This window comes from Nymphalis io, chromosome 14, assembly GCF_905147045.1.
Source record: "Nymphalis io chromosome 14, ilAglIoxx1.1, whole genome shotgun sequence".
NCBI classification, from domain to species: Eukaryota; Metazoa; Arthropoda; class Insecta; order Lepidoptera; family Nymphalidae; genus Nymphalis; species Nymphalis io.
In genome coordinates, this window is record NC_065901.1 from 833,023 (window position 1) to 856,630 (window position 23,608).

At 38.4% G+C, this 23,608-nt stretch overlaps 1 protein-coding gene and 1 long non-coding RNA gene across 2 annotated transcripts; one reads left to right on the forward strand and one right to left on the reverse strand.

Annotated features, from left to right (window-relative positions):
• Positions 1-2,640: 2,640 nt before the first annotated feature.
• LOC126773470 (uncharacterized) lies at positions 2,641-10,877 on the reverse strand. The gene is made up of 12 exons (XM_050494424.1): positions 10,835-10,877; positions 8,391-8,963; positions 8,058-8,321; positions 6,564-7,880; positions 6,243-6,524; positions 5,898-6,164; positions 5,442-5,708; positions 5,109-5,357; positions 4,047-4,973; positions 3,573-3,848; positions 3,290-3,527; positions 2,641-3,190 (listed from the first exon to the last, which is right to left on the reverse strand). Exons 1-12 carry the CDS (start codon positions 10,875-10,877, stop codon positions 2,641-2,643), a joined length of 5,253 nt encoding a protein of 1,750 aa, XP_050350381.1.
• Positions 10,878-13,103: 2,226 nt separating this feature from the next.
• Positions 13,104-16,311, forward strand: LOC126773455 (uncharacterized). Its single transcript, XR_007669734.1, has 3 exons — positions 13,104-13,413; positions 13,865-13,942; positions 15,916-16,311. It is a non-coding gene; the product is annotated as an uncharacterized LOC126773455 (long non-coding RNA).
• The last annotated feature ends 7,297 nt before the right edge of the window (positions 16,312-23,608 follow it).

Here is a 23,608-nt window from a genome sequence, read left to right on the forward strand (position 1 = left end):
GATGTAAAAAGGCCTATGAGACAACGATGTCTTATGGTTCTAAGAGGTTAATAATGAGTTTTTTTTATGAAAGACGAGATACTTTAAAGTATTATGGATTATTTAAGTAACAAATATGGATAACTCAAGGAAAAAAGTGGGTTTAAAAATTTTTCAATGGAATTCCCAAAGTATAAGGCCGAAATTATTAAGTTTTGAAGAACTTTTAATTCAGGAAAATATTCGTATTGCTCTTATAAGTGAAACGTTACTGAATTATGATGAAAGTATACGCATTCGTGATTACAATATTTATAGAAAGGAGCGAAGGGATGGTTATGGAGGCGTGGCAATTGTAGTGCACAAGTCTATTAGAAGTTCTGTAAGTCAATTAAACTACAACAATAGGGATATAGAAGTTATTAGCATTAAAGTACATAACTGTAAGCAGTTAGAAAGTATAGTATCAATAAACCGTCCATCATCGGTTAGGACGTACCCTTCTGATTGGGAAAATTTATTCATTTCGTTTCCAAGTAAAACAATGATAGGAGGTGACTTTAACGGAGTCAGTCGCATAACGGAGGCTCGTACTTAAAAAAATTCCGTTGCAATCCAACCCCAGACAATCTAAATCAGCTGGAGAAAAAGACAGCTGATGCATATAATATAATTCGCAGAGCAAAGTTTAAAAGTCAACAAAAATTTTATGATTCAATTGACGAACACATAATACCTTCAAAAATGTGCGATGGGTCAAGGGAATAAGACGATACAAATATTTTATACCACTAGAAAAACAAGTAGAATTGCTAGATTCGCTAACGCCTGATTCTGTTCTTAATTATACTCCAAATTATAATAATCTAACATACAATTTATAGAGTCGGGATTTACGTTTATTGAACTTGAACATTGTATAAAAAAAGATAGATAGATAGCAACATATAATGTTAATTGTATGAATGTAGGTGCTGCGCAAAGTATTCTCTGTTTTCCAAATTTGGAAGCTGCGGTATGTGGTTTGTTAATGAATGATCTGTGTATTGTATAGGTTAAGATATTATGGAGCTAACATGTCTAAATGGGCAAAAGTCTCAAAAAAATGAAGATAAATAAAAATTATAAATAGAACTTTCACACTCATAGTGATTGGCTGATTAGTTCGTTGATGACGGGATGGGAACTTTTGAGGGGATGCACGTTTATGTCAATAAGCTGGTTGATTTGACTAGCTTTATTATATAATTTACATAACCGAGGGACGGTGGAGATGGCGAATCAATCTCTCTTTATTCGGTCTGAATTCATCTGAACACGTCAAAGAAATACACGAGAACGAGCTGCCGATATAAACTCAGAACTTATTGGCGCCTCAGAAATAACTTTAGCACACTTTTGTTAAAATACTAAAAGGCCTCACAAATTTTTGTGAGGCCTATTCACGTCGACTATTTCACGTCGACTCTCACACTCCCCTAGATTGTGACATACTCTCATGACTTCGTAATTCGATGTGCTTGACTCTTGACTAATTCGAGTGAGACCGCAGGCTTGTTCAGCCCAAGCTTCATCCTGATTTTATTACTGGAATTAATCGTTATATTCAGCAATAACTTCGGGTGATTGGTATTGGGTGCCAGCTATTTGAATTCATCCATGTCAAAAAGGTGAGTAACTTTTGTCCCTCTTCTTTGAGACAGAATCTAGATATCTTTCATAAGGATTAATATTTTATAAAAACGATTGCAAATAATGCATGATTTTAGAACAAATTTGATTACCATACAAAAGGTTATAGTCAACCTTAAAAGATAGACATATCTACGTATGGGCGAGCTAACCGACATATATCAGCATAAGGTTAATCATAAGGTTAATTAAACCCTATTTAATATGATTGATCATATAGATCTGAGTTCAACTTATATTAGAATATCAGTTATTTTATATAATAAATGTTCGACGTGATTCTTTAAATTGTCATAACTTTTTTATTTATAAACCGATTGAAATAAAACAAACATTACATTTTAAGTGAAATTAGCCAGAATATATTAGTGAAAACTGTACTAAAATCCATTAAGCCGTTTCTAAGATTAGCTTACACAAACGTAAAGAGAAACAGACAAAAGTTCTAACAATCATTGTTTTGGCTTCTATTGCCTTGATAAATGCCCTCGGTAAAAGTTTTACTCATATATTTTTCACGTACAGACAGATTTATTATATGTATAGTCTAAACTTAAGAAGTCAAATAAAAGTATCTTTATAGGAAAGTGGCATTATATTAAAACTTCTTTTTTGCAGTAGATTTGTGTTATCTTGTGGAATGTTGTGGAATGATATATTAAAATATTAAACGATAATCGTTTATCGATCTCGATCTATCAAATGAAATAAAAAATTAAGCAATAAGTGAATATAAAACACATTGAATATGCTTTAGTTGTTTATTAAAAAGTAATTACAATTTTTGAATTTGTTTTACAATAATTCGGTTGACTAGAGCCAAACATTAAATAACATAAATTTCAATTCTTATAATAAGGGTCAGTAACGACAAATTAAATAAATATAAGGTTTGTTCCGTAAGTAAAAGTCGAGTCGCAAATTTAAAGTTACACTATTCAATTCTACAATTATGCTATGTCGATAACCTTAAAAATATGTTTTTCTGAATCCTGTGTCAAGGTGCTTATTCAATGAGACACTTTGGGTTGCTATCCTGTCTCCACAATCTACGTTAACAGGCCAATCACATACTTCTTTATATGGATTGTAATGAAGACCTGCTGGACACGAGAATGCAATCGGTTTTCCGAAAGAACATTTGTAGAATTGATTACAATTTTCATGAGCTATCAACTCGCCTTCGGAGTTTGCTGCTTCACATATTTGTAGTGCTGCACGAGGGTTGCAGTTGCAAGAACTTCCTTGATCGGCGTCATCGTCATTTCCACCATTGTTGTTCCCATCACCATTATTATTGCCTGATTCTGGTATTACTCTATCGCCACATTTCACGTTTTCGGGCCAATCACAAATTTGTTTGTAAGGATTGTAAAAAAGATTAACGGGGCAATCCATTGAAACAGGTTCGTTGTTGGAGCATTTGTAGAACTGGTTGCAGTTTTCGTGTGCGACTAAGACTCCATCAGAACCTTCCCGACCGCAAATCGAAGGTGCTTCACCGGGGTTGCAGTTGCAAGTTCCATCATTGTCATCGCCACCACCTTCGCCGCCTCCGCCTCCACCGCCTCCACTACCTCCACCTCCACAACCTCCGCCATTGTCATCGTCATCACATTCTGGAATTACTCTGTCTCCACAATCAACATTTTCGGGCCAATCACATATTCTTATGTATGGATTGTAGAGAAGGTTGCTGGGACAGCTTATTGTGACTGGTTTGCCATTGGAGCATTTGTAGAACTGGTTGCAGTTTTCGTGTGCAACTAAAACTCCATCAGAACCTTCCCGACCGCAAATCGAAGGTGCTTCACCGGGGTTGCAGTTGCAAGTTCCATCATTGTCATCGCCACCACCTCCGCCGCCTCCGCCTCCACCGCCTCCACCTCCGCCGCCTCCACCACCTCCGCCATTGTCATCGTCAGCACATTCTGGAATTACTCTCTCTCCACAATCAACATTTTCGGGCCAATCACATATTCTTTTGTGTGGATTGTAGAAAAGGTTTCCGGGACAGCTTATTGTGACTGGTTTGCCATTGGAGCATTTGTAGAACTGGTTGCAGTTTTCGTGTGCGACTAAGACTCCGTCAGAACCTTCCCGACCGCAAATCGAAGGTGCTTCACCGGAATTGCAGTTGCAAGTTCCATCATTGTCATCGCCACCACCTTCACCGCCTCCGCCTCCACCACCTCCACCTCCGCCGCCTCCGCCACCTCCGCCTCCACCTCCGCCGCCTCCACCTCCGCCGCCTCCACCTCCGCCGCCTCCACCTCCGCCGCCTCCACCTCCGCCGCCTCCACCTCCGCCGCCTCCACCTCCGCCGCCTCCACCTCCGCCGCCTCCGCCGCCTCCGCCGCCTCCACCACCTCCGCCATTGTCATCGTCATCACATTCTGGAATTACTCTGTCTCCACAATCAACATTTTCGGGCCAATCACATATTCTTTTGTGTGGATTGTAGAGAAGGTTTCCGGGACAGTTCATTGTGACGGGTTTTCCATTGAAACATTTGTAGAACTGGTTGCAGTTTTCGTGTGCGACTAAGACTCCATCAGAACCTTCCCGACCGCAAATCGAAGGTGCTTCACCGGGGTTGCAGTTGCAAGTTCCATCATTGTCATCGCCACTTCCTCCGTCGTCTCCGCCTCCACCACCTCCACCTCCGCCGCCTCCGCCTCCACCTCCTCCGCCTCCGCCGCCTCCACCACCTCCGCCATTGTCATCGTCATCACATTCTGGAATTATTTTGTCTCCACAATCAACATTTTCGGGCCAATCACATATTCTTTTGTGTGGATTGTAGAGAAGGTTGCCGGGACAGTTCATTGTGACGGGTTTTCCATTGAAACATTTGTAGAACTGGTTGCAGTTTTCGTGTGCGACTAAGACTCCATCAGAACCTTCCCGACCGCAAATCGAAGGTGCTTCACCGGGGTTGCAGTTGCAAGTTCCATCATTGTCATCGCCACCACCGTCGCCGCCTCCACCTCCACCACCTCCATCTCCGCCGCCTCCGCCACCTCCACCTCCACCTCCTCCGCCTCCGCCGCCTCCACCACCTCCGCCATTGTCATCGTCATCACATTCTGGAATTATTCTGTCTCCACAATCAACATTTTCGGGCCAATCACATATTCTTTTGTGTGGATTGTAGAGAAGGTTGCCGGGACAGTTCATTGTGACGGGTTTTCCATTGAAACATTTGTAGAACTGGTTGCAGTTTTCGTGTGCGACTAAGACTCCATCAGAACCTTCCCGACCGCAAATCGAAGGTGCTTCACCGGGGTTGCAGTTGCAAGTTCCATCATTGTCATCGCCACCACCGTCGCCGCCTCCGCCTCCACCACCTCCACCTCCGCCGCCTCCGCCACCTCCGCCTCCACCTCCTCCGCCACCGCCGCCTCCACCACCTCCGCCATTGTCATCGTCATCACAATCTGGAATTACTCTGTCTCCACAATCAACATTTTCGGGCCAATCACATATTCTTTTGTGTGGATTGTAGAGAAGGTTGCCGGGACAGTTCATTGTGACGGGTTTTCCATTGAAACATTTGTAGAACTGATTGCAGTTTTCGTGTGCGACTAAGACTCCATCAGAACCTTCCCGACCGCAAATCGAAGGTGCTTCACCGGGGTTGCAGTTGCAAGTTCCATCATTGTCATCGCCACCACCGTCGCCGCCTCCGCCTCCACCACCTCCACCTCCGCCGCCTCCGCCACCTCCGCCTCCACCTCCTCCGCCACCGCCACCTCCACCACCTCCGCCATTATCATCGTCATCACATTCTGGAATTACTCTGTCTCCACAATCAACATTTTCGGGCCAATCACATATTCTTTTGTGTGGATTGTAGAGAAGGTTGCCGGGACAGTTCATTGTGACGGGTTTACCATTGAAACATTTGTAGAACTGGTTGCAGTTTTCGTGTGCGACTAAGACTCCGTCAGAATCTTCCCGACCGCAAATCGAAGGTGCTTCACCGGGGTTGCAATTGCAAGTTCCATCATTGTCATCGCCACCACCTTCACCGCCTCCGCCTCCACCGCCTCCGCCTCCGCCGCCTCCACCTCCACCGCCTCCACCTCCACCGCCTCCACCTCCGCCGCCTCCACCTCCGCCGCCTCCACCTCCGCCGCCTCCACCTCCGCCGCCTCCACCACCGCCGCCTCCACCTCCGCCGCCTCCACCTCCTCCGCCACCGCCGCCTCCACCACCTCCGCCATTGTCATCGTTATCACATTCTGGAATTACTCTGTCTCCACAATCAACATTTTCGGGCCAATCACATATTCTTTTGTGTGGATTGTAGAGAAGGTTGCCGGGACAGTTCATTGTGACGGGTTTTCCATTGAAACATTTGTAGAACTGGTTGCAGTTTTCGTGTGCGACTAAGACTCCATCAGAACCTTCCCGACCGCAAATCGAAGGTGCTTCACCGGGGTTGCAGTTGCAAGTTCCATCATTGTCATCGCCACCACCTTCACCGCCTCCGCCTCCACCACCTCCACCTCCGCCGCCTCCGCCGCCTCCGCCTCCACCTCCTCCGCCACCGCCGCCTCCACCACCTCCGCCATTGTCATCGTCATCACATTCTGGAATTACTCTGTCTCCACAATCAACATTTTCGGGCCAATCACATATTCTTTTGTGTGGATTGTAGAGAAGGTTGCCGGGACAGTTCATTGTGACGGGTTTTCCATTGAAACATTTGTAGAACTGGTTGCAGTTTTCGTGTGCGACTAAGACTCCATCAGAACCTTCCCGACCGCAAATCGAAGGTGCTTCACCGGGGTTGCAGTTGCAAGTTCCATCATTGTCATCGCCACCACCTCCACCGCCTCCGCCGCCTCCGCCTCCACCTCCTCCGCCACCGCCGCCTCCACCACCTCCGCCATTGTCATCGTCATCACATTCTGGAATTACTCTGTCTCCACAATCAACATTTTCGGGCCAATCACATATTCTTTTGTGTGGATTGTAGAGAAGGTTGCCGGGACAGTTCATTGTGACGGGTTTTCCATTGAAACATTTGTAGAACTGGTTGCAGTTTTCGTGTGCGACTAAGACTCCATCAGAACCTTCCCGACCGCAAATCGAAGGTGCTTCATCGGGGTTGCAGTTGCAAGTTCCATCATTGTCATCGCCACCACCTCCACCGCCTCCGCCGCCTCCGCCTCCACCTCCTCCGCCTCCGCCGCCTCCACCACCTCCGCCATTGTCATCGTCATCACATTCTGGAATTACTCTGTCTCCACAATCAACATTTTCGGGCCAATCACATATTCTTTTGTGTGGATTGTAGAGAAGATTGCCGGGACAGTTCATTGTGACGGGTTTTCCATTGAAACATTTGTAGAACTGGTTGCAGTTTTCGTGTGCGACTAAGACTCCATCAGAACCTTCCCGACCGCAAATCGAAGGTGCTTCACCGGGGTTGCAGTTGCAAGTTCCATCATTGTCATCGCCACCACCTTCACCGCCTCCGCCTCCACCACCTCCACCTCCGCCGCCTCCGCCGCCTCCGCCTCCACCTCCTCCGCCACCGCCGCCTCCACCACCTCCGCCATTGTCATCGTCATCACATTCTGGAATTACTCTGTCTCCACAATCAACATTTTCGGGCCAATCACATATTCTTTTGTGTGGATTGTAGAGAAGGTTGCCGGGACAGTTCATTGTGACGGGTTTTCCATTGAAACATTTGTAGAACTGGTTGCAGTTTTCGTGTGCGACTAAGACTCCATCAGAACCTTCCCGACCGCAAATCGAAGGTGCTTCACCAGGGTTGCAGTTGCAAGTTCCATCATTGTCATCGCCACCACCGTCGCCGCCTCCGCCTCCACCACCTCCACCTCCGCCGCCTCCGCCACCTCTGCCTCCACCTCCTCCGCCACCGCCGCCTCCACCACCTCCGCCATTGTCATCGTCATCACATTCTGGAATTACTCTGTCTCCACAATCAACATTTTCGGGCCAATCACATATTCTTTTGTGTGGATTGTAGAGAAGGTTGCCGGGACAGTTCATTGTGACGGGTTTACCATTGAAACATTTGTAGAACTGGTTGCAGTTTTCGTGTGCGACTAAGACTCCGTCAGAATCTTCCCGACCGCAAATCGAAGGTGCTTCACCGGGGTTGCAATTGCAAGTTCCATCATTGTCATCGCCACCACCTTCACCGCCTCCGCCTCCACCGCCTCCGCCTCCGCCGCCTCCATCTCCACCGCCTCCACCTCCGCCGCCTCCACCTCCGCCGCCTCCACCTCCGCCGCCTCCACCTCCGCCGCCTCCACCTCCGCCGCCTCCACCACCGCCGCCTCCACCTCCGCCGCCTCCACCTCCGCCGCCTCCACCTCCTCCGCCACCGCCGCCTCCACCACCTCCGCCATTGTCATCGTTATCACATTCTGGAATTACTCTGTCTCCACAATCAACATTTTCGGGCCAATCACATATTCTTTTGTGTGGATTGTAGAGAAGGTTGCCGGGACAGTTCATTGTGACGGGTTTTCCATTGAAACATTTGTAGAACTGGTTGCAGTTTTCGTGTGCGATTAAGACTCCGTCAGAATCTTCCCGACCGCAAATCGAAGGTGCTTCACCGGGGTTGCAGTTGCAAGTTCCACCACTGTCATCGCCACCACCTTCGCCGCCTCCACCACCTCCGCCTCCGCCGCCTCCGCCTCCACCTCCCCCGCCTCCGTCGCCTCCACCGTCTCCGCCATTGTCATCGTCATCACATTCTGGAATTACTCTGTCACCACATTCAACGTTTTCGGGCCAATCACATATTTCTTTGTGTGGATTGTATAGAAGGTTTCCGGGACAGTTTACTGTAACGGGTTTGCCATTGAAGCATTTATAAAACTGGTTGCAATTTTCGTGTGCGATTAAAACCCCGTCAGACCCTTCCCGACCACAAATCGATGGCGCCTCACCGGGGTTACAGTTGCAAGATCCATTGTTATCATCGCCATCTTCATTGCCGTCCCCATTCTCGTTTTCGTTCTCATCACAGTCCTCATCTTCCTTCTCGTCTGGGACAACCCTATCACCGCAGTCTACTGTTTCAGACCAATCACATTCTTGTTTTTCAACATCAAAGAAGAGGTTCGACGCACATTTCTTTACTACAAGATTTCCGTGCGTGCATTGGTAGAATTTGTTACAGTTTTCGTGGGGATAAAGTTTTTCAATAGTGTGGTCTATCGGGCAACCATTCTCATTTAGCTCAATATCATTTCCTTGAGCTAAACTGATTGCGCAGACCAGCAGTAAGGCTGCGACTGAAAATTATAAAAATCATTTTAAAATAAGTTACGTTACATTTATTTTATTTTTATTGCAAGTTATATTATACTTTCAAAGTTTTACTACTTTCTTTATTATATTTTTGTAGTCATATCTGCAGTAGAGTTTTAGTATTACTATGTAGGTTGTATATGTTTTCTTATATGATTTTTCATATTTTCAACATTTGTTTCTACACATTGCTATTTTTATCATTGATCTATATTTTGTCAATAGCTAAACATAATAAAAAGAAAATCTGTTAATAGACAGGGTAGTAAACAGAGACTGTGTGCTTATGTGAGTTTTATACTTCGATAGCGTCGACATTATTGTCGGCACATTGAACACTTTTCTCATCATATAATTCAAAGTTAATGTTTATTCTCTCTCTCTCTTTTTTACAGTTAATTCTGCAGCATATTTATTCTCAAAAATAATCCCAAGATTAAAAGTAAACACAATTGAAATTATAAAAAATAAATTGAAAATGCTTAATACATATTAAGAATAATAAAATTACTTTAATTATAATATATATGTTAACTGCGTTTCTGTCAATGGCATACAGATGGAATTGAATATTTGAATAACAAGCGGTTTAAGATAAAAATAATCACCGATTACAATAGCAAATATTTATAATACTTTTTTTTAATATGTAATCTTTGAACTTAATTTAATTTAAGTTTAAACATTTGACGTCGTCATTATATCGCAATTTTATTTATTTAAGTTTGTGATATCAATTAGAAGACAAGAGATAATAACAAATGAATTGTAATCTAAAACATAAACTTTTCGTCACAAACTGAATTCCAAACGACGCTAAAAAGCGTAAACAAAATTCTTAACATATTTACTAACTTAAGCTTAATTAAAAAAAGGTTAAATAAATTTTCTTTAAATTTTTTTTTTTTATAGAATAGGAAGGCGGACGAGCATATGGGCCACCTGATGGTAAGTGGTCACCAACGCCCTTAGACATTGGCATTGTAAGAAATGTCAACCATTGCTTACATATCCAATGCGGCACCAACCTTGGGAACTAAGATTTTATATCCCTTGTGCCTGTAATTACACTGGCTCACTCACCCTTCAAACCGGAACACAACAATACCAAGTACTGCTGTTTTGCGGTAGAATATCTGATGAGTGGGTGGTACCTACCCAGACGAGCTTGCACAAAGCCCTACCACCGATTTTGGGGTTATTTTAATCAATATTAAATATTGTTAATGCATTTATATTTTGTTTTGTTTTAATGGCGATAACTTATTATCTAATTATTATAAAAGGGATATCGCACTTGAACTAAATTTATGTATTTATATTAAAATAATAAATATATGGTACCTTTCATATTATTTTATGAACACCCAATTCTTTGTAACAAGTGCACTTACACTGTCAAATAACAAATACATAAAATGTAATGAAATCAGTGTTATATATATGAAAGCATAATCTTGTTACTCCTGTGATTAAAAAATATTTCTAAGAATTAAACAAATTGATATTATCAGTTACATGATAAAAAGTACGAAATGCTAAAACTGATTTATTGATTGGAATCTATTATTCACTATGTCTTATCTGACGATAGCCAATGACAGCTGTCTGATTTTCATTAAAATTAATCGAATTTTAAGGGGTTCCGTGAGTATCTTTCCGAAAATATATTTACAATAGAGCTTTGGGCAAGCCCGCTTGAGTACGTACCACCCTCTCATAACATATACTATCGCCAAACAGTACTACTAACCTAAGTGACTGATGATTTTTGATTTGACTTTTCTAAAGGATATTCAAAAATCTACTTAATCAACATCGCACAAGTTCTACTAAAATCATTATTATTAGTTGCCAGGATGGAAGTCAGCCAGTGTAACTTCTGGCACACGAGACATAATGTGTGCGTAAGACATAAAGATTGGTGGCGCATTGGTGATGTGAGAAAAGTTTAATATTTCTTTAAAAATGATTACAATTTTATTATAATGAAACTGAACTACCGTTATCGATATTTTCCTCTTTTTTAACAATGAAAATGATGCCTGTTATCTATACGATAGGTTCATTCTACCGCTGACTTTTTTGTAGGCATTTTGGAAACTAGCTTAAGCTTGATAGGGCTTTGTGTAAGCTCGTCTGGGTAGGTACCACCCACTCATCAGATATTCTACCACCAATCTGCAGTGTTTAGTATAGTTAAGTTCCGGTTTGAAACGAATATTTAAATGAGCTAAGCATAGGAAAATAAACTTACAAACCCATCAATTATATCATATAAAAGCTTGTTACGAGATCTTTCTAAGTAATATATACCTACATAGAATTACTTGTGTCAAGATTCATGCTCGCCTCGATTTTGTATGGTGCAAGCCCAGCAGTTAAACAGTGCTGTGATAATATTTCGCCAGAAATATAAGCTACATGATGTGAACACCATCTTTAACAAAGTCCATACAGGCGGATAGCATGGCAGCTTCGTTCATTTGTGCCCTTCAAAAAAGGGCGTTATGATTCCTGTGATGCGTCAAAAGGCATCATTCACTAGTAAACACATCTACATTGTAACGCAACCTGACCTTGGCCCTTGTAGTAGAATTTATTAAACATTAAAAATATAAAAATTAGCACGTAACGCTTAGGATTCAGTATTTGTGTGTATATATTATTTGGAACTATACATTATATATAAGTTAAAATAATAAATACGATTCAATCGTGGTAGAATAATAAATATAAAAATTTATATACCAAGCATTTTTTAATATGAATCTCACTTTAAGAAGAAGATTTGCGTCTTATATCACCATGTTGCTCCGATGTGGGTTGGTAAGCCTATGGTGACTATTTTATCATTCAGCAATAATAAGCTTTTGGAGAAACAAGCTTTATGCAAGCCTATCTGAGTAAATGACACGTTCTCATCAATGATTATATCGCTAAACATCGACACGACAAACAAACAATAAAAAAAATACATTTTATTTTTACTGTGCACAGTGCGGCGCGGTTAAACGGTGAAAATCCCATGCGTATGGGCTATACGCATGGGATTTTCACCGTATATATATATATATATATACCGTATAAAGCTCTTCAATAGGCAAAATTTAAAGTTATTAAAATACACAAACTTCAAAATATCTACGTAGACGGTTAGCAAGTGGCATGTCTCTGTCTCTATATATATAAAAGCTTTTATTGTAAAATACGAATATCAGTATATATAATTCTAACAGGTTACTTTTCGACGCCCTAATTAATTCGAATCGAATGTAGAATTTTTTATAATAATTGGCAATAAGATTATTTATGTTGTTTCAATAATGAATCTCTTTAATTAGTGGTCAGAATGAAGAGAAACGAGTGTTTAGAACATTTTAAAATAGTTGCAAATTTCTGTGGTGTTTCATAAGCTGTATTTTATATTAAATTATCCGATGATGGTCATCATATCATAAAAATGCCTAATAACAATGTAATGAAACAATTACGCATAAAATATATAATATAAAATAATCAAAATATGCTTAAAAGTATATTGACTAAGATAATTTGGTTTAATTATCTGCTGTTTCAATCACATCAAAATCAAAGACCATTCATTCAAAATACTATCATGCCAAATTTTTTATTATATTTAATGAAAGGTTTTATAATGCAACAATAACACGCATAAAACACAAAAACGAACTGTCACTTTCTATATTTTTAGAAAATGTTATGTCATAAATAATCATAATCTATTTAGACAATGATTCGTCCTCATACTCGGCCTAGTTTTATAAAACGTAGTTTAGTATTTTATTTTCAGTTTCTTGAATCTAATTTTAGTTTATTAAGTCTCGTTTTATAGATTTTGGTGTACGAAGAGTCAAACAGTGTAGCGTGCATCTTGTGGTGGCGCTTGGATAACCCTTAGGCGTAAACTGATTTAAAACAAACCAGCTAATTCAGAACCTTCAAGCGCATACATCATATCATCGCATGTTGCTCAATTATTTAGCAAAAATAAGGTTGTACGAAAAATATTGTCGTTTGTGTCCATCTTACAACATGACTTCTCAAAACCGATTAAGGGATTCTATAGAACACGTAGATGTTTTAACCACCATAAATTACTGGTGGGGAAGCAATCAGCAAAATAATTCTCAAATATCGTTGGCGTTAACATATGCCAAATATTCGAGTACCTGTTTACACACCGCATCAACTCAAAATAAACGCGTTAAGCGTAGAAAAGTGTAAAAAGTAAATAATGAGATTCTTTTATTGTTTGAATGATACATATATAAACCAGCTTGGAATAGAAAGTAAGAAAGTAGGGAAATCAGCAGATTTTGGCATGTTGGATAAAGGAATATATAATAATTGCTGTGTGCTCGTACGTTGAACTACGTCTAGGAGTACAACAAACGATAACTACTCGCTAAGGTTAGTACCATTTTATCTAATCTGAGAAACATTCTATAGATTATGTTTCAAATAAATCATAATGAGGTAAGATAACCCTGTGGGAACAACACGTGAATCTTAACCGAACGTTGGGCTTGCCCGGGCAATCACCACTGAACATGTGGTTTGTGTGTACTTGTGCTTGCGGTAAAAGAAAACATCATAAGTAAACCTGCATGTGTCGAATTAAATGATACCATATATTTATCTACAAACTTGCATTGAAGATGCTGTGTGGACTAAGTTCAAAATCTTCTTCTCAAGAGGCATTTGGCCAGCAGTAGGTCATTTATAGGTTGTAACTTATTTTACTTCACGTCTCAAATGGATAGCTTTTTCGATATTTTATCCGATGAATTCTGAAATTTATTAATTGATGTTTAAAATGTGGTATTTAAATGTTAATGTTTTTTTTTTAAATTAATTTTAGATAGGAAAATGAGTGAATGGTCAAACTGATATTAAACGATCACAAACCCCCATAGATATTGGTCCTGGAAGACTTATAGTAAGTAGCCAACGTTGGCTTTTGAATGTCGGTGAGTTGTTATTAGAAGTAAAACAAAAGAGAAATTAAGTAGTTAGGTGGAATGGTGTTATATTATAAATAAATATATATTCATCAAGAATTGTTTGTTGTGCATATTATATCAGATACAAAAAGCTATGTAAATAACATAGAATTAGAATTTAAGGTTTGTTAATATTAATTCCTTATGCGATCATTCTAATTTAATGAAATAGTATAGTACTACGTAGTAAGTTCATAGTACTGCGAAGTAGAACGGGGATTCTGATAATATCAAACTTGAATGCAGGTTTTTGATAAATTACTTTATTTTTGAATAATAAAACTCAATAGAAGTATGTAATTGTATTAGAACAACTTTATTTGTATGTCACGTGACACGTTATGAACCGATTATATGTTTTTTTTAATAAGCTGTACTTTAAGGACGGCCCCAATACAATTCTAAGACAAAAGGATAGATTAAGCATAAGTTCGGAATTCTAAAAGAGATTCACTTAATACATGGTCGGAACGGTTAATAAGCTGTTATTAACACAATAAAGGAGAATATCATAGGTCTGTGTCCAGCTCACTGTCGCTTCAGCTTACTAATACTTTGGGCTATGTCGATAACTTTGGTTTGTAACGTAGCGTAGGACGCCCAGCCAGCTAGGTGGAGTAACGATATTCGCAAAGTCGCTGGCGGTGGATGGAGATTGAGAGCTAAAGATCGAGCTCTGTGGCGCGCCATTAGAGAGGTCTATGTCCAGTGGTGGACGACAAAAGATTTTTGTTGATGATGATGATGACGTGTCATTTAAGCAACGCGTTAAGTTAGTAATATACAACCCAAAATATTCATTTAAAGTCAGTCCATAAATGTTATATAGCTGGGTAAAGATGATCCTCTTAAACAGGAACTGTCTACCAATCTACACTGGAGCAGTAAGATGGTCTAGCTCCAAGCCGTCCCCTTAATGCTTGTTTACCATTAAAAATTAATTTATCATAATAAACATTTTCCACATCTTTTTTTTCTAGTAATCTATGTCATCTTCATTATAATCGTCAAAGTTATCGCTTTCAACGAATTCTGAAAGATAATTTAAACATGCTAATTGCATTCAAGTAGTCACCCAAAAGAAATTATTCAACAAGATATAAAATTACAAGTCATAGATTGAACGATATATTTCTTGCAGTGCATATAGACATTCTATAGGGAGTGGTGACTTCTTATCATGAAGTGGGCCCATTTTTTATTCCGTTAACTTCTAGCCTCCGTCGAAATTTAAAAAAGGAATGAACGAGAGATAGTATAAAAGTTTTGTCAGTTTAATTTTGTCATAGAAATTGTATTTGGCCTTTTATTTTTGTTCAACCTTAAAGGGGGTAAAATGGAAGTTAAATCTCTGTCGTTAGTTTCCATGGTTATGGAAGTTGGTGTTTCGGGTAGAAATAAACATAAAAATAATGACAAATTAGACACATGCAGGTTTCCTCACGATGTTTTCCTTCACCGTCAAGCACGAGACGAATTATAAACACAAATTAAGCACATGAAAATTCAGTGGTGCTTGCCCGGGTTTGAACCCACGATCATCGGTTAAGATTCACGCGTTCTAACCACTAGGCCATCTCAGCTTGTACTATAAATATTTATTATATGTCATGTCTTTATTCAAAAATCACCCTTAAATAGTTGAACATGAAATCATGACGAATACTCGATACAAGTTTAATAGAGACACGTATGGTATTAAGGGCAAATAACAATTAATAATATTTTAACAATATTTATAATTTATTATTATTATTAATTTTGTCGTATTATTTATTATTATTTAGCTTGTGATGCCAATATATCCATCCAATTGAAAAAATAACCATAAAAATTAGTACACACTCAGTGAATTACACCCCATGTAGTACGTTAGTTTTTACATATCTTACATTGGGTTTTATTACAGTTAAATTAAGAAAATCATTGGGGGGATATGCCATGATCGCCAAGCTTGACAGACGGGATCACAATCGCAGTAAGTTGGTCATAGTACTCAGAGAGACGCTGCTGCCCGTTCTCTGGTATATATTCCCTCGGGTCGACTTCTACGCCCCCCACGGCTTGCGAGAAGACGTTGGATGCGGGAAGCGCAAGACCGGCCAAAATGGAAATCCTTGGACGCCTTTGTCCCCCATTTGGAGGATGATGATGATGAATTTAAGACATTTTTGATATTTTACTTAAAAGCAATTGTCACTAAGCAAATATTTATATCTATTGTAACCATTTTCATTGTATACTATCATTGCTACCTAATACCTATTAATTTAAAAAAAAAATCAGTAATTATAATAATCAGTAATTCAAATTATACACGTCAAAATGGCAGATTGAATTCCACGCTGGCCAATTGACGGGTAGCGCTAATGTATGTATAAAGACAATATAGATGAGAATTGTTTACAATTTGGTGTTTTTTTTTTATTAAAAAAATAGAGATACATCAGCGAACAATACTTTATTGTGCTTAAAAGACTAATTAGCATAAACGAGGAAGAGAATTGGACCAAGAATAGATTCCTAAATAAATGCGACCCTCTAACGCTTAAGTGACGTAGCTACCAGTATTTCCCTTACTGGTGGTAGGGCTTTGTGCAAGCCCGTCTGGGTAGGTACCACCCACTCATCAGATATTCTACCGCAAAACAGCAATACTTGATATTGTTGTGTTCCGGTTTGAAGGGTGAGTCAGCCAGTGTAATTACAGGCACAAGGGACATAAAATCTTAGTTCCCAAGGTTGGTGGCGCATTGGCTATAAGCGATGGTTGACATTTCTTACAATGCCAATGTCTAAGGGCGTTTGGTGACCACTTACCATCAGGTGGCCCACATGCTCGTCCACCTTCCTATTCTATAAAAAAAAAAAAATTTCATTTTGCACGCTATTAAAGAGCTTACATAAGTTACAAAAAATATAACTAAAGCATCTTTGGAATCATTCCAGACTTCAATAATACTTTGAACGAGTTGCACACCACCATTGGTTGTCGAGCGATCCCTTGTAAATCTAAATTGTTTATTATGCAGCAACTTATTTCTGGCTGAAAAATCTTGCTATTAGTTTGTAGTATTGTAATTATTGTATGTAGTCTGACTTAATATAATTATTTGCAAATTTAAAATACGTTGAGTATTAGGTAGATTATATGCTCTCAAAGTCGCTTGAGAATATTTTACATCATCTAGATAAATAACCCTACAACATAAGATTAATCACAATCTTACATCACAGTACATAGTAAGCGTAGCTTACTGTCTATTTATAATCGTTAATTATTAATTGAAATACCGTGATACCGTGATATTTGCTTGTAAATTCTAATCAAATTCAAGTACCTTAATTCAATTCAGAAACATTATACTTATTTGTTGATAATCAAAAAATAAGTAAGAATGACTAGCAATAAAAAAAATTACTCGATAATACGGACGAAAGAGAATTATGTTTTTTTTCGCTGGAAGTAATCCAATCACTAAAAATCCAGCGGTACCCACTCAGTCTATTCGGACGGCGGATCGCTTGCGCATACGATTGCGACTTTTCCATCGCTAGGTAGCCCGTAAATTTTCATGTGGAACAATTCAGCCACGAATTAATTTCGTTCAACTTTGACTATTCATTCACTTTGACAGATATACATTTGATAAATTAATATATTTAACGAAGTTCTGCCACATGTGTATTCGCTCACCCATATTGGAAATCGAGCAGAGTCTTTTGCTCAGCAGTTTGACATTTAGTAGCTATAATTTTATTATATTAATTATTATGGTAAAATTGTCCTTAACATTCGCTTTCTCTTTTCCATTTATTTGAAATAATTGTAATATATTTTTCTCTTTTATTCATCTCTATTACTAGTTATATCTGCATTTACTCCCATATTATGTCTCCACTTACAAAGTCCGTAGATATTTTGTATTTAAAATGAGTAGTTTAGAGAGTAGTTATCAAAGAAAAACAGATTAATTTCACTGTCTCCGTTCATTGACAGTAATGGTTTATTACGCGTTGGTGGACGCCTTAACAACTCATACTACACTTACGATGTCAAACATCCTATTCTTTTATGCTCCAAACATCACTTCACGAAAATCATTTTTCACAAATTTTAGACAGATTCCTTTCATGCATGCTACTATCTCACGTTAGACAGACGTACTGGTCATTGGGGGGGAGGAGCCTCGCCAGGCGTACTGTTCATGGCTGCATACGTTGCTCTAGGTTTAAACCAAAACCTATTCAACCCATAATGGGTGACTTAACGCGAGATAGAACGCACCTTGTATTTCCGTTTCTACATACGGGTATCGACTACGCTGGGCCGGTGCTGATTGCCGATCGAAAGGGTAGGGGCTGTAGGCTTACGAAGTCATATATATGTATTTTTGTGTGTTTTGCAGTTAAAGCCTTACATCTGGAGCTTGTGACAGATTTATCAAAAGAATCGTTTCTAGCTGCTCTTCATCGTTTCATCGGTCGTCGTGGAAAGCCTCAAACCATCTCCTCAGACAATGGAACTACCTTTGTTGGTGCGAGTAACGATATTTATAACTTTTTTAAAACTTATTCAGATGATATACAGACAGAAGCTACAAATAAAGGTATCGATTTTAAATTTATTCCGCCCTACTCTCCACACTTCGGTGGATTGTGGGAATCCGCTGTGAAGTCCGTCAAACATCACTTACGGCGCATTCTTTCCCTAACTCACTTAACGTTTGAAGAGATGTCAACCTGCTTAGTTCAGATAGAGGCAATCCTTAATTCCCGTCCTTTAACACCTCTATCCTCAGATCCTTCAGACCTTTCCTGCCTTACCCCAGCCCACTTCCTCATAGGACGAACTTTTCTAACTGTTCCTCAGCCACCACTAGACAATGAAAACATTCAACAACTGCAACGCTATGAACGAATTGAAAAACTAAAACAGCATTTTTGGCAGCGTTTCTCACACGAATACGTGACTGCGCTGCAACGGAAGGTCAAGTGGCGGTCTTCCAACAGGGACCTGGAACTGGGTTCCATGGTTCTCGTCCGGGACAGGACTCAGCCACCGCTCTTATGGGTCTTGGGCAGGATAACAGGACTTCATCCTGGACCAGACGGGGTGAACAGGGTCGCTGAGATTCTAACCAAAAAAGGGACTATTCGGAGAGCGTACAATAACATATGCCCTCTTCCGGAGACATCTAGCTGTTGAAGAATCCTTCAACCCCGGGGAGTATGTTGCGGCGCTTCACTATCTATCATCGCGGGGTGCGGGGACGCGCCTACCTACTTAACTTCACTTGTCGTCTCGACGCGCGTGCGCGACACACATCAGTTCTTATAATGATGTATCATTAATACAAGTATTCAATTACCAAAGTCTTCGTTATTTTTACCACCACAAAAGCAGCTATCGAAGCTAACAACAATTAGTGTACGACATTCGTTTAGCACACTATATTAGTTTGAAATATGTAACAATAGGAAGATATAAATAAATATTATTCATTTCATACTTATATTTTCGTTTGATTATAGAAACTTAAATTTATTACGGGTTTGGTGGTCAATAGAATAATTTTTGAGTATCAACTATAATTAGCGAACCTAGTTTTTATATTATAAATGTGTTTTTATTTTATTATTTTTATTTGTATTGTTTCTTTACTTAGTTATATAAAAACTCTATGTTTATATGCAAGACTGTTTTTTTTTTCAATAAATTAATATTATTATTTGTTCTGTGCACGTATTAAATACGACAGGATTGTTCTTGTTATCGTAACAAGATTCAATGGCTGAGGCCCTAGTCAAGTTAATTTCGTTTCATATCGAATCCCTTTCTATAATTGTTAACGCCTCGGCGTAAGCGATTTTAGAAAACGATAAGTTGGTAGTCAATTTGACACGACTGAGTCGATCGCTCATTCTACAATGTACTTAGAAAAAACCTACACTTTAGTCTATGGTGAGCGCTCTTACAAACGTCAAACTAACGTCAAAGTCGCAGTTGTGTATTTTGTGCGCGGGTTGAACTCTTGTTTGAATTGAAGTTGGAAGAATATTTGTTTTAAGTGTTAAAAAAGTAAGTAAATGAAATAGGGTGGGTATATGTTCTTCTTGTAATTAGTTTATAACAATATCACAGTGCGTAATGTAAATTTAAACATTACCGTGACTCGAAATTTTATGTTATTATCGTAGTTAAGGAAATGATACCTTAAATGATGTGATAACTTTTAAAGAATGAAACAATATAGAATAAACATGAACCATGTTAATCATAATATTGCGTGAATATAATTACTTTTGAATGATACCTTGCAAGGGCAAGACGTCAACGAAATATTACAACACCGGCAGAGGCATTTATTTATTAATTAAGCATTACAAAAACATTATCGTTTTTATTGTATTTACATGTACTTGTAATTTTGGTATATTGAAAATATCATATTAGTATAGAAAATAACATATAGTAATATTTATTGATAACTAGCTGTTGCCCGCGGCTTCGCTCGCGCTTATTATAAGTAATGGATAGGTAAATGATTTTTTTGAAGTCTGTGATTTTAAAGTAAGAATCATGAAATGTCAAGCTGATTAGAAAAAGTGTATTAAAGAGTTTTTTTTAGATAGAGGATATTAAACGGCTTGAAGAAAAAAATATTTTATACAAATCTGCCGATCTACGATTTTATTGCTTAAATACCCCGCGTCTACCCACGCCGTTTGATATAGTTAATACTGTAAATGAGCAAGCGTACCAATATATATATTTTATCCTGTCAAACACAGATAAAGCACAACTATTCAACTCACTGAAAACTTAATTTGTAATTGATAATCGAAGCACTTCTTTGTAAACGGTGGTAGGGCTTTGTGCAAGCCTGTCTGGGTACGTACCACTCACTCGTCAGATATTCTACCGCTAAACAGCAATACTTAGTATGGTTGTGTTCCGGATTGAAGGATGAGTGAGCCAGTGTAATTACAGGCACAAGGGACATAACATCTTCGTTCCTACGGTTAGTGGCGCATTAGCAATGTAAGGTTAATATGTGTTGGTAATAGTGGTGGTAATTCCATTTACCATCAGGTGGTCCATTTGCTCGTCCTCCTACCTATAATATTTCAAAAAGTCATTGGTGGAGACCTAAAATAATTTGTTGTATTTATTATGTATTCGTGAAAAAATTGCGTTTTAAACGACGGCGATGCACAATTAATGCCCGTCCGCCAACCTATAACATAAAAAAACAACGTTTGCGGTATTTCTTTCTGGGGTTAAAGTTACTCGCATAAAAACTGTCCATGTGATAATAGTTCACACTAAAACCAATGCCGGCCAAGTTCAATGATTATCATGGGGAAGCCACTTTAAGAAGAAACTATATACTTTGAAATTCGAATGATATATTCTCATGGATCTTGGAATAAAAACTACCTCTACTCGAGCAAATCCTAAAATAAATCTGTAGGAGTTGAGGGTCATGTTGTGTTGAGGCATCGAGACAACCAATAACCTAAGTGATACACCTGACAATAATAGAAATACGTTTTCTTAAAAAAAGTATTATTTGCACCACCCTAGAGGATGTTGATATTAAGACATTATGTATTTTGCATTTCGCTATTTGCACCCAGAATTGTATGCTACATATGAAGTTTTTTTTTAGCGAATACGTCCATACAAACGTTTTAACCTTCGAAAACAAAAATAAAAAACTTGCCAGTCGCTTTGGTGGAATTTCTAAAAACTTTGAAATACATATTTTTCAACTCAATCAAGGAACACAAATAGTAAATTTCAAGCAGATCAGACTATTTTTGTTGTCATTTTTATAGTTATATTATAATTTTTCCACCCCATTTCCCCCATTCCCTATTTGGGGTTGAATTTCTAAAAACGACGAAATACGTATGCATTTATTTTTTCTCAGAAGCTTTAATATTAAATATAAATTCTTCTTATATTAAAAATGACGGAGTCCACATACCACATTTCAACCCCTATTTTACCGTCTTAGGGGGTAGATTTACAAAAACGCTGAAATATATATATAGTGTTAAACTCAACGCTACGACCAACGCGTATATAATTTAGAATAACCTAATATTTATTGAAGTTAATTTGATTATAAATTTTGTCTAATGTTATTTAACTTCGTGATATGATTTTTACAACTACCGACATTATAATGATTTAACTTTTGTATAAAAAGCGATGTATTTACAATGAACGATCATAATTATTGTTGAATTTGAACAGGGTGGTTACTCTGCCTCTTTAATGAATATTGTTTATAACAACTCAACACTTCTTTCGCTATCCTGGCTCACCTTCTGTTTCAATATTTATTTTAAACCAGAATTTCGTATATGAAACTTCATGCCTCTAACTTTAAAAATGACGAGCCGGTTGGCGTGGTCGGTAGAACACTTGCCTTTCTCGCCGAAGGTTGTGGGTTCGATTCCCACCCAGGACAGACATTTGTGTGCATGAACATGTCTGTTTGTCCTGAGTCTGGATGTAATTATCTATAAAATTATGTATTTATTAAAGTAAAGTAGTATATGTAGTATATCAGTTGTCTGGTTTCCATAGCACAAGCTTTGTATAAGCTAAATTTGGAATCAGATGGCCGTGTGTGAAAAATGTCCCAAGATATTATATTATTATTATTATTATAATGATGGGTTCCCATACAACCTTACTCATCCCTTATTATAACCCTTAAAAAATTGTTCTTTAGTAGGTGTTTACATCATAAAATGCATCAACTGCCAAAATTCAAGTTTCTAACCCCTCTTGTAAATCGCAAATAGCCACATTAACTTTAAAAGAGGCAGTTATTTTGATATCACAGACAGACGCTTCAATTTTATTTATATATATAGATTTGTTAGGTTTGCTAGCGATTTTTACACTGGTCTTATTAGTATTCTTACATACATAGAATTGTAACATATCCACAGATTTTTCACACACGTACGCTTGGCACGCGCCTTAGTATATGTTACTGTTAAATCGTATATTGTATTGTGTCGATTGATATAAATAATTGTTACTGATCGTGTGATGTTTGAATCCCCATTGATCCCCTGAAATTAAAAATATTACGAGTCTCAAATTAGTAGTAACAGCCTGTTAATGTCCCACTGCTGGGCTAAGGCCTCCTCTCCCTTTTGAGGAGAAGGTTTGGAGCTTATTCTACCACGCTGCTCCAATGCGGGTTGGTAGAATACACATGTGGCATAATTTCAATTTTCCTTCACCGTCAAGCACGAGATGAATTATAAACACAAATTAAGCACATGATAATTCAGTGGTGCAGTGGTGGTGGTGGTGTATATATATATATATATATAAAGTATATATTAAAGTGTAACTAGATATGTCTATATCTCAAATAATTAATTAAGTATTACATAATTAAATTACAACTATTTCTTGCTACATAAAGAAAAGCTAAATACAAAAACGAAGCAAGCAAAATAGAAAATTAAAGCTTGTAAATGAATACATATTTGAAATATAAATTTAAAGTAGATATCTAGATCTCAAACCGGCTCTTTATGCCATTAAATACTTAAAAATGATA

What these genes read in the sequence shown, in the direction of transcription:
- LOC126773470 (XM_050494424.1), bottom strand. Translation starts at nt 10,877, where the DNA reads ATGTCTCGTGTGCCAGAAGTTACACTGGCTGACTTCCATCCTG. An exon ending in CGATGACAATGGCGGAGACG is followed by an intron (nt 8,322 to 8,390) that starts GTGGAGGCGACG and finishes GAGGCGGCGAAG; the next exon opens with GTGGTGGCGATGACAGTGGT. An exon ending in GGAGACAGAGTAATTCCAGA is followed by an intron (nt 3,191 to 3,289) that starts ATGTGATGACGA and finishes CAATGATGGAAC; the next exon opens with TTGCAACTGCAACCCCGGTG.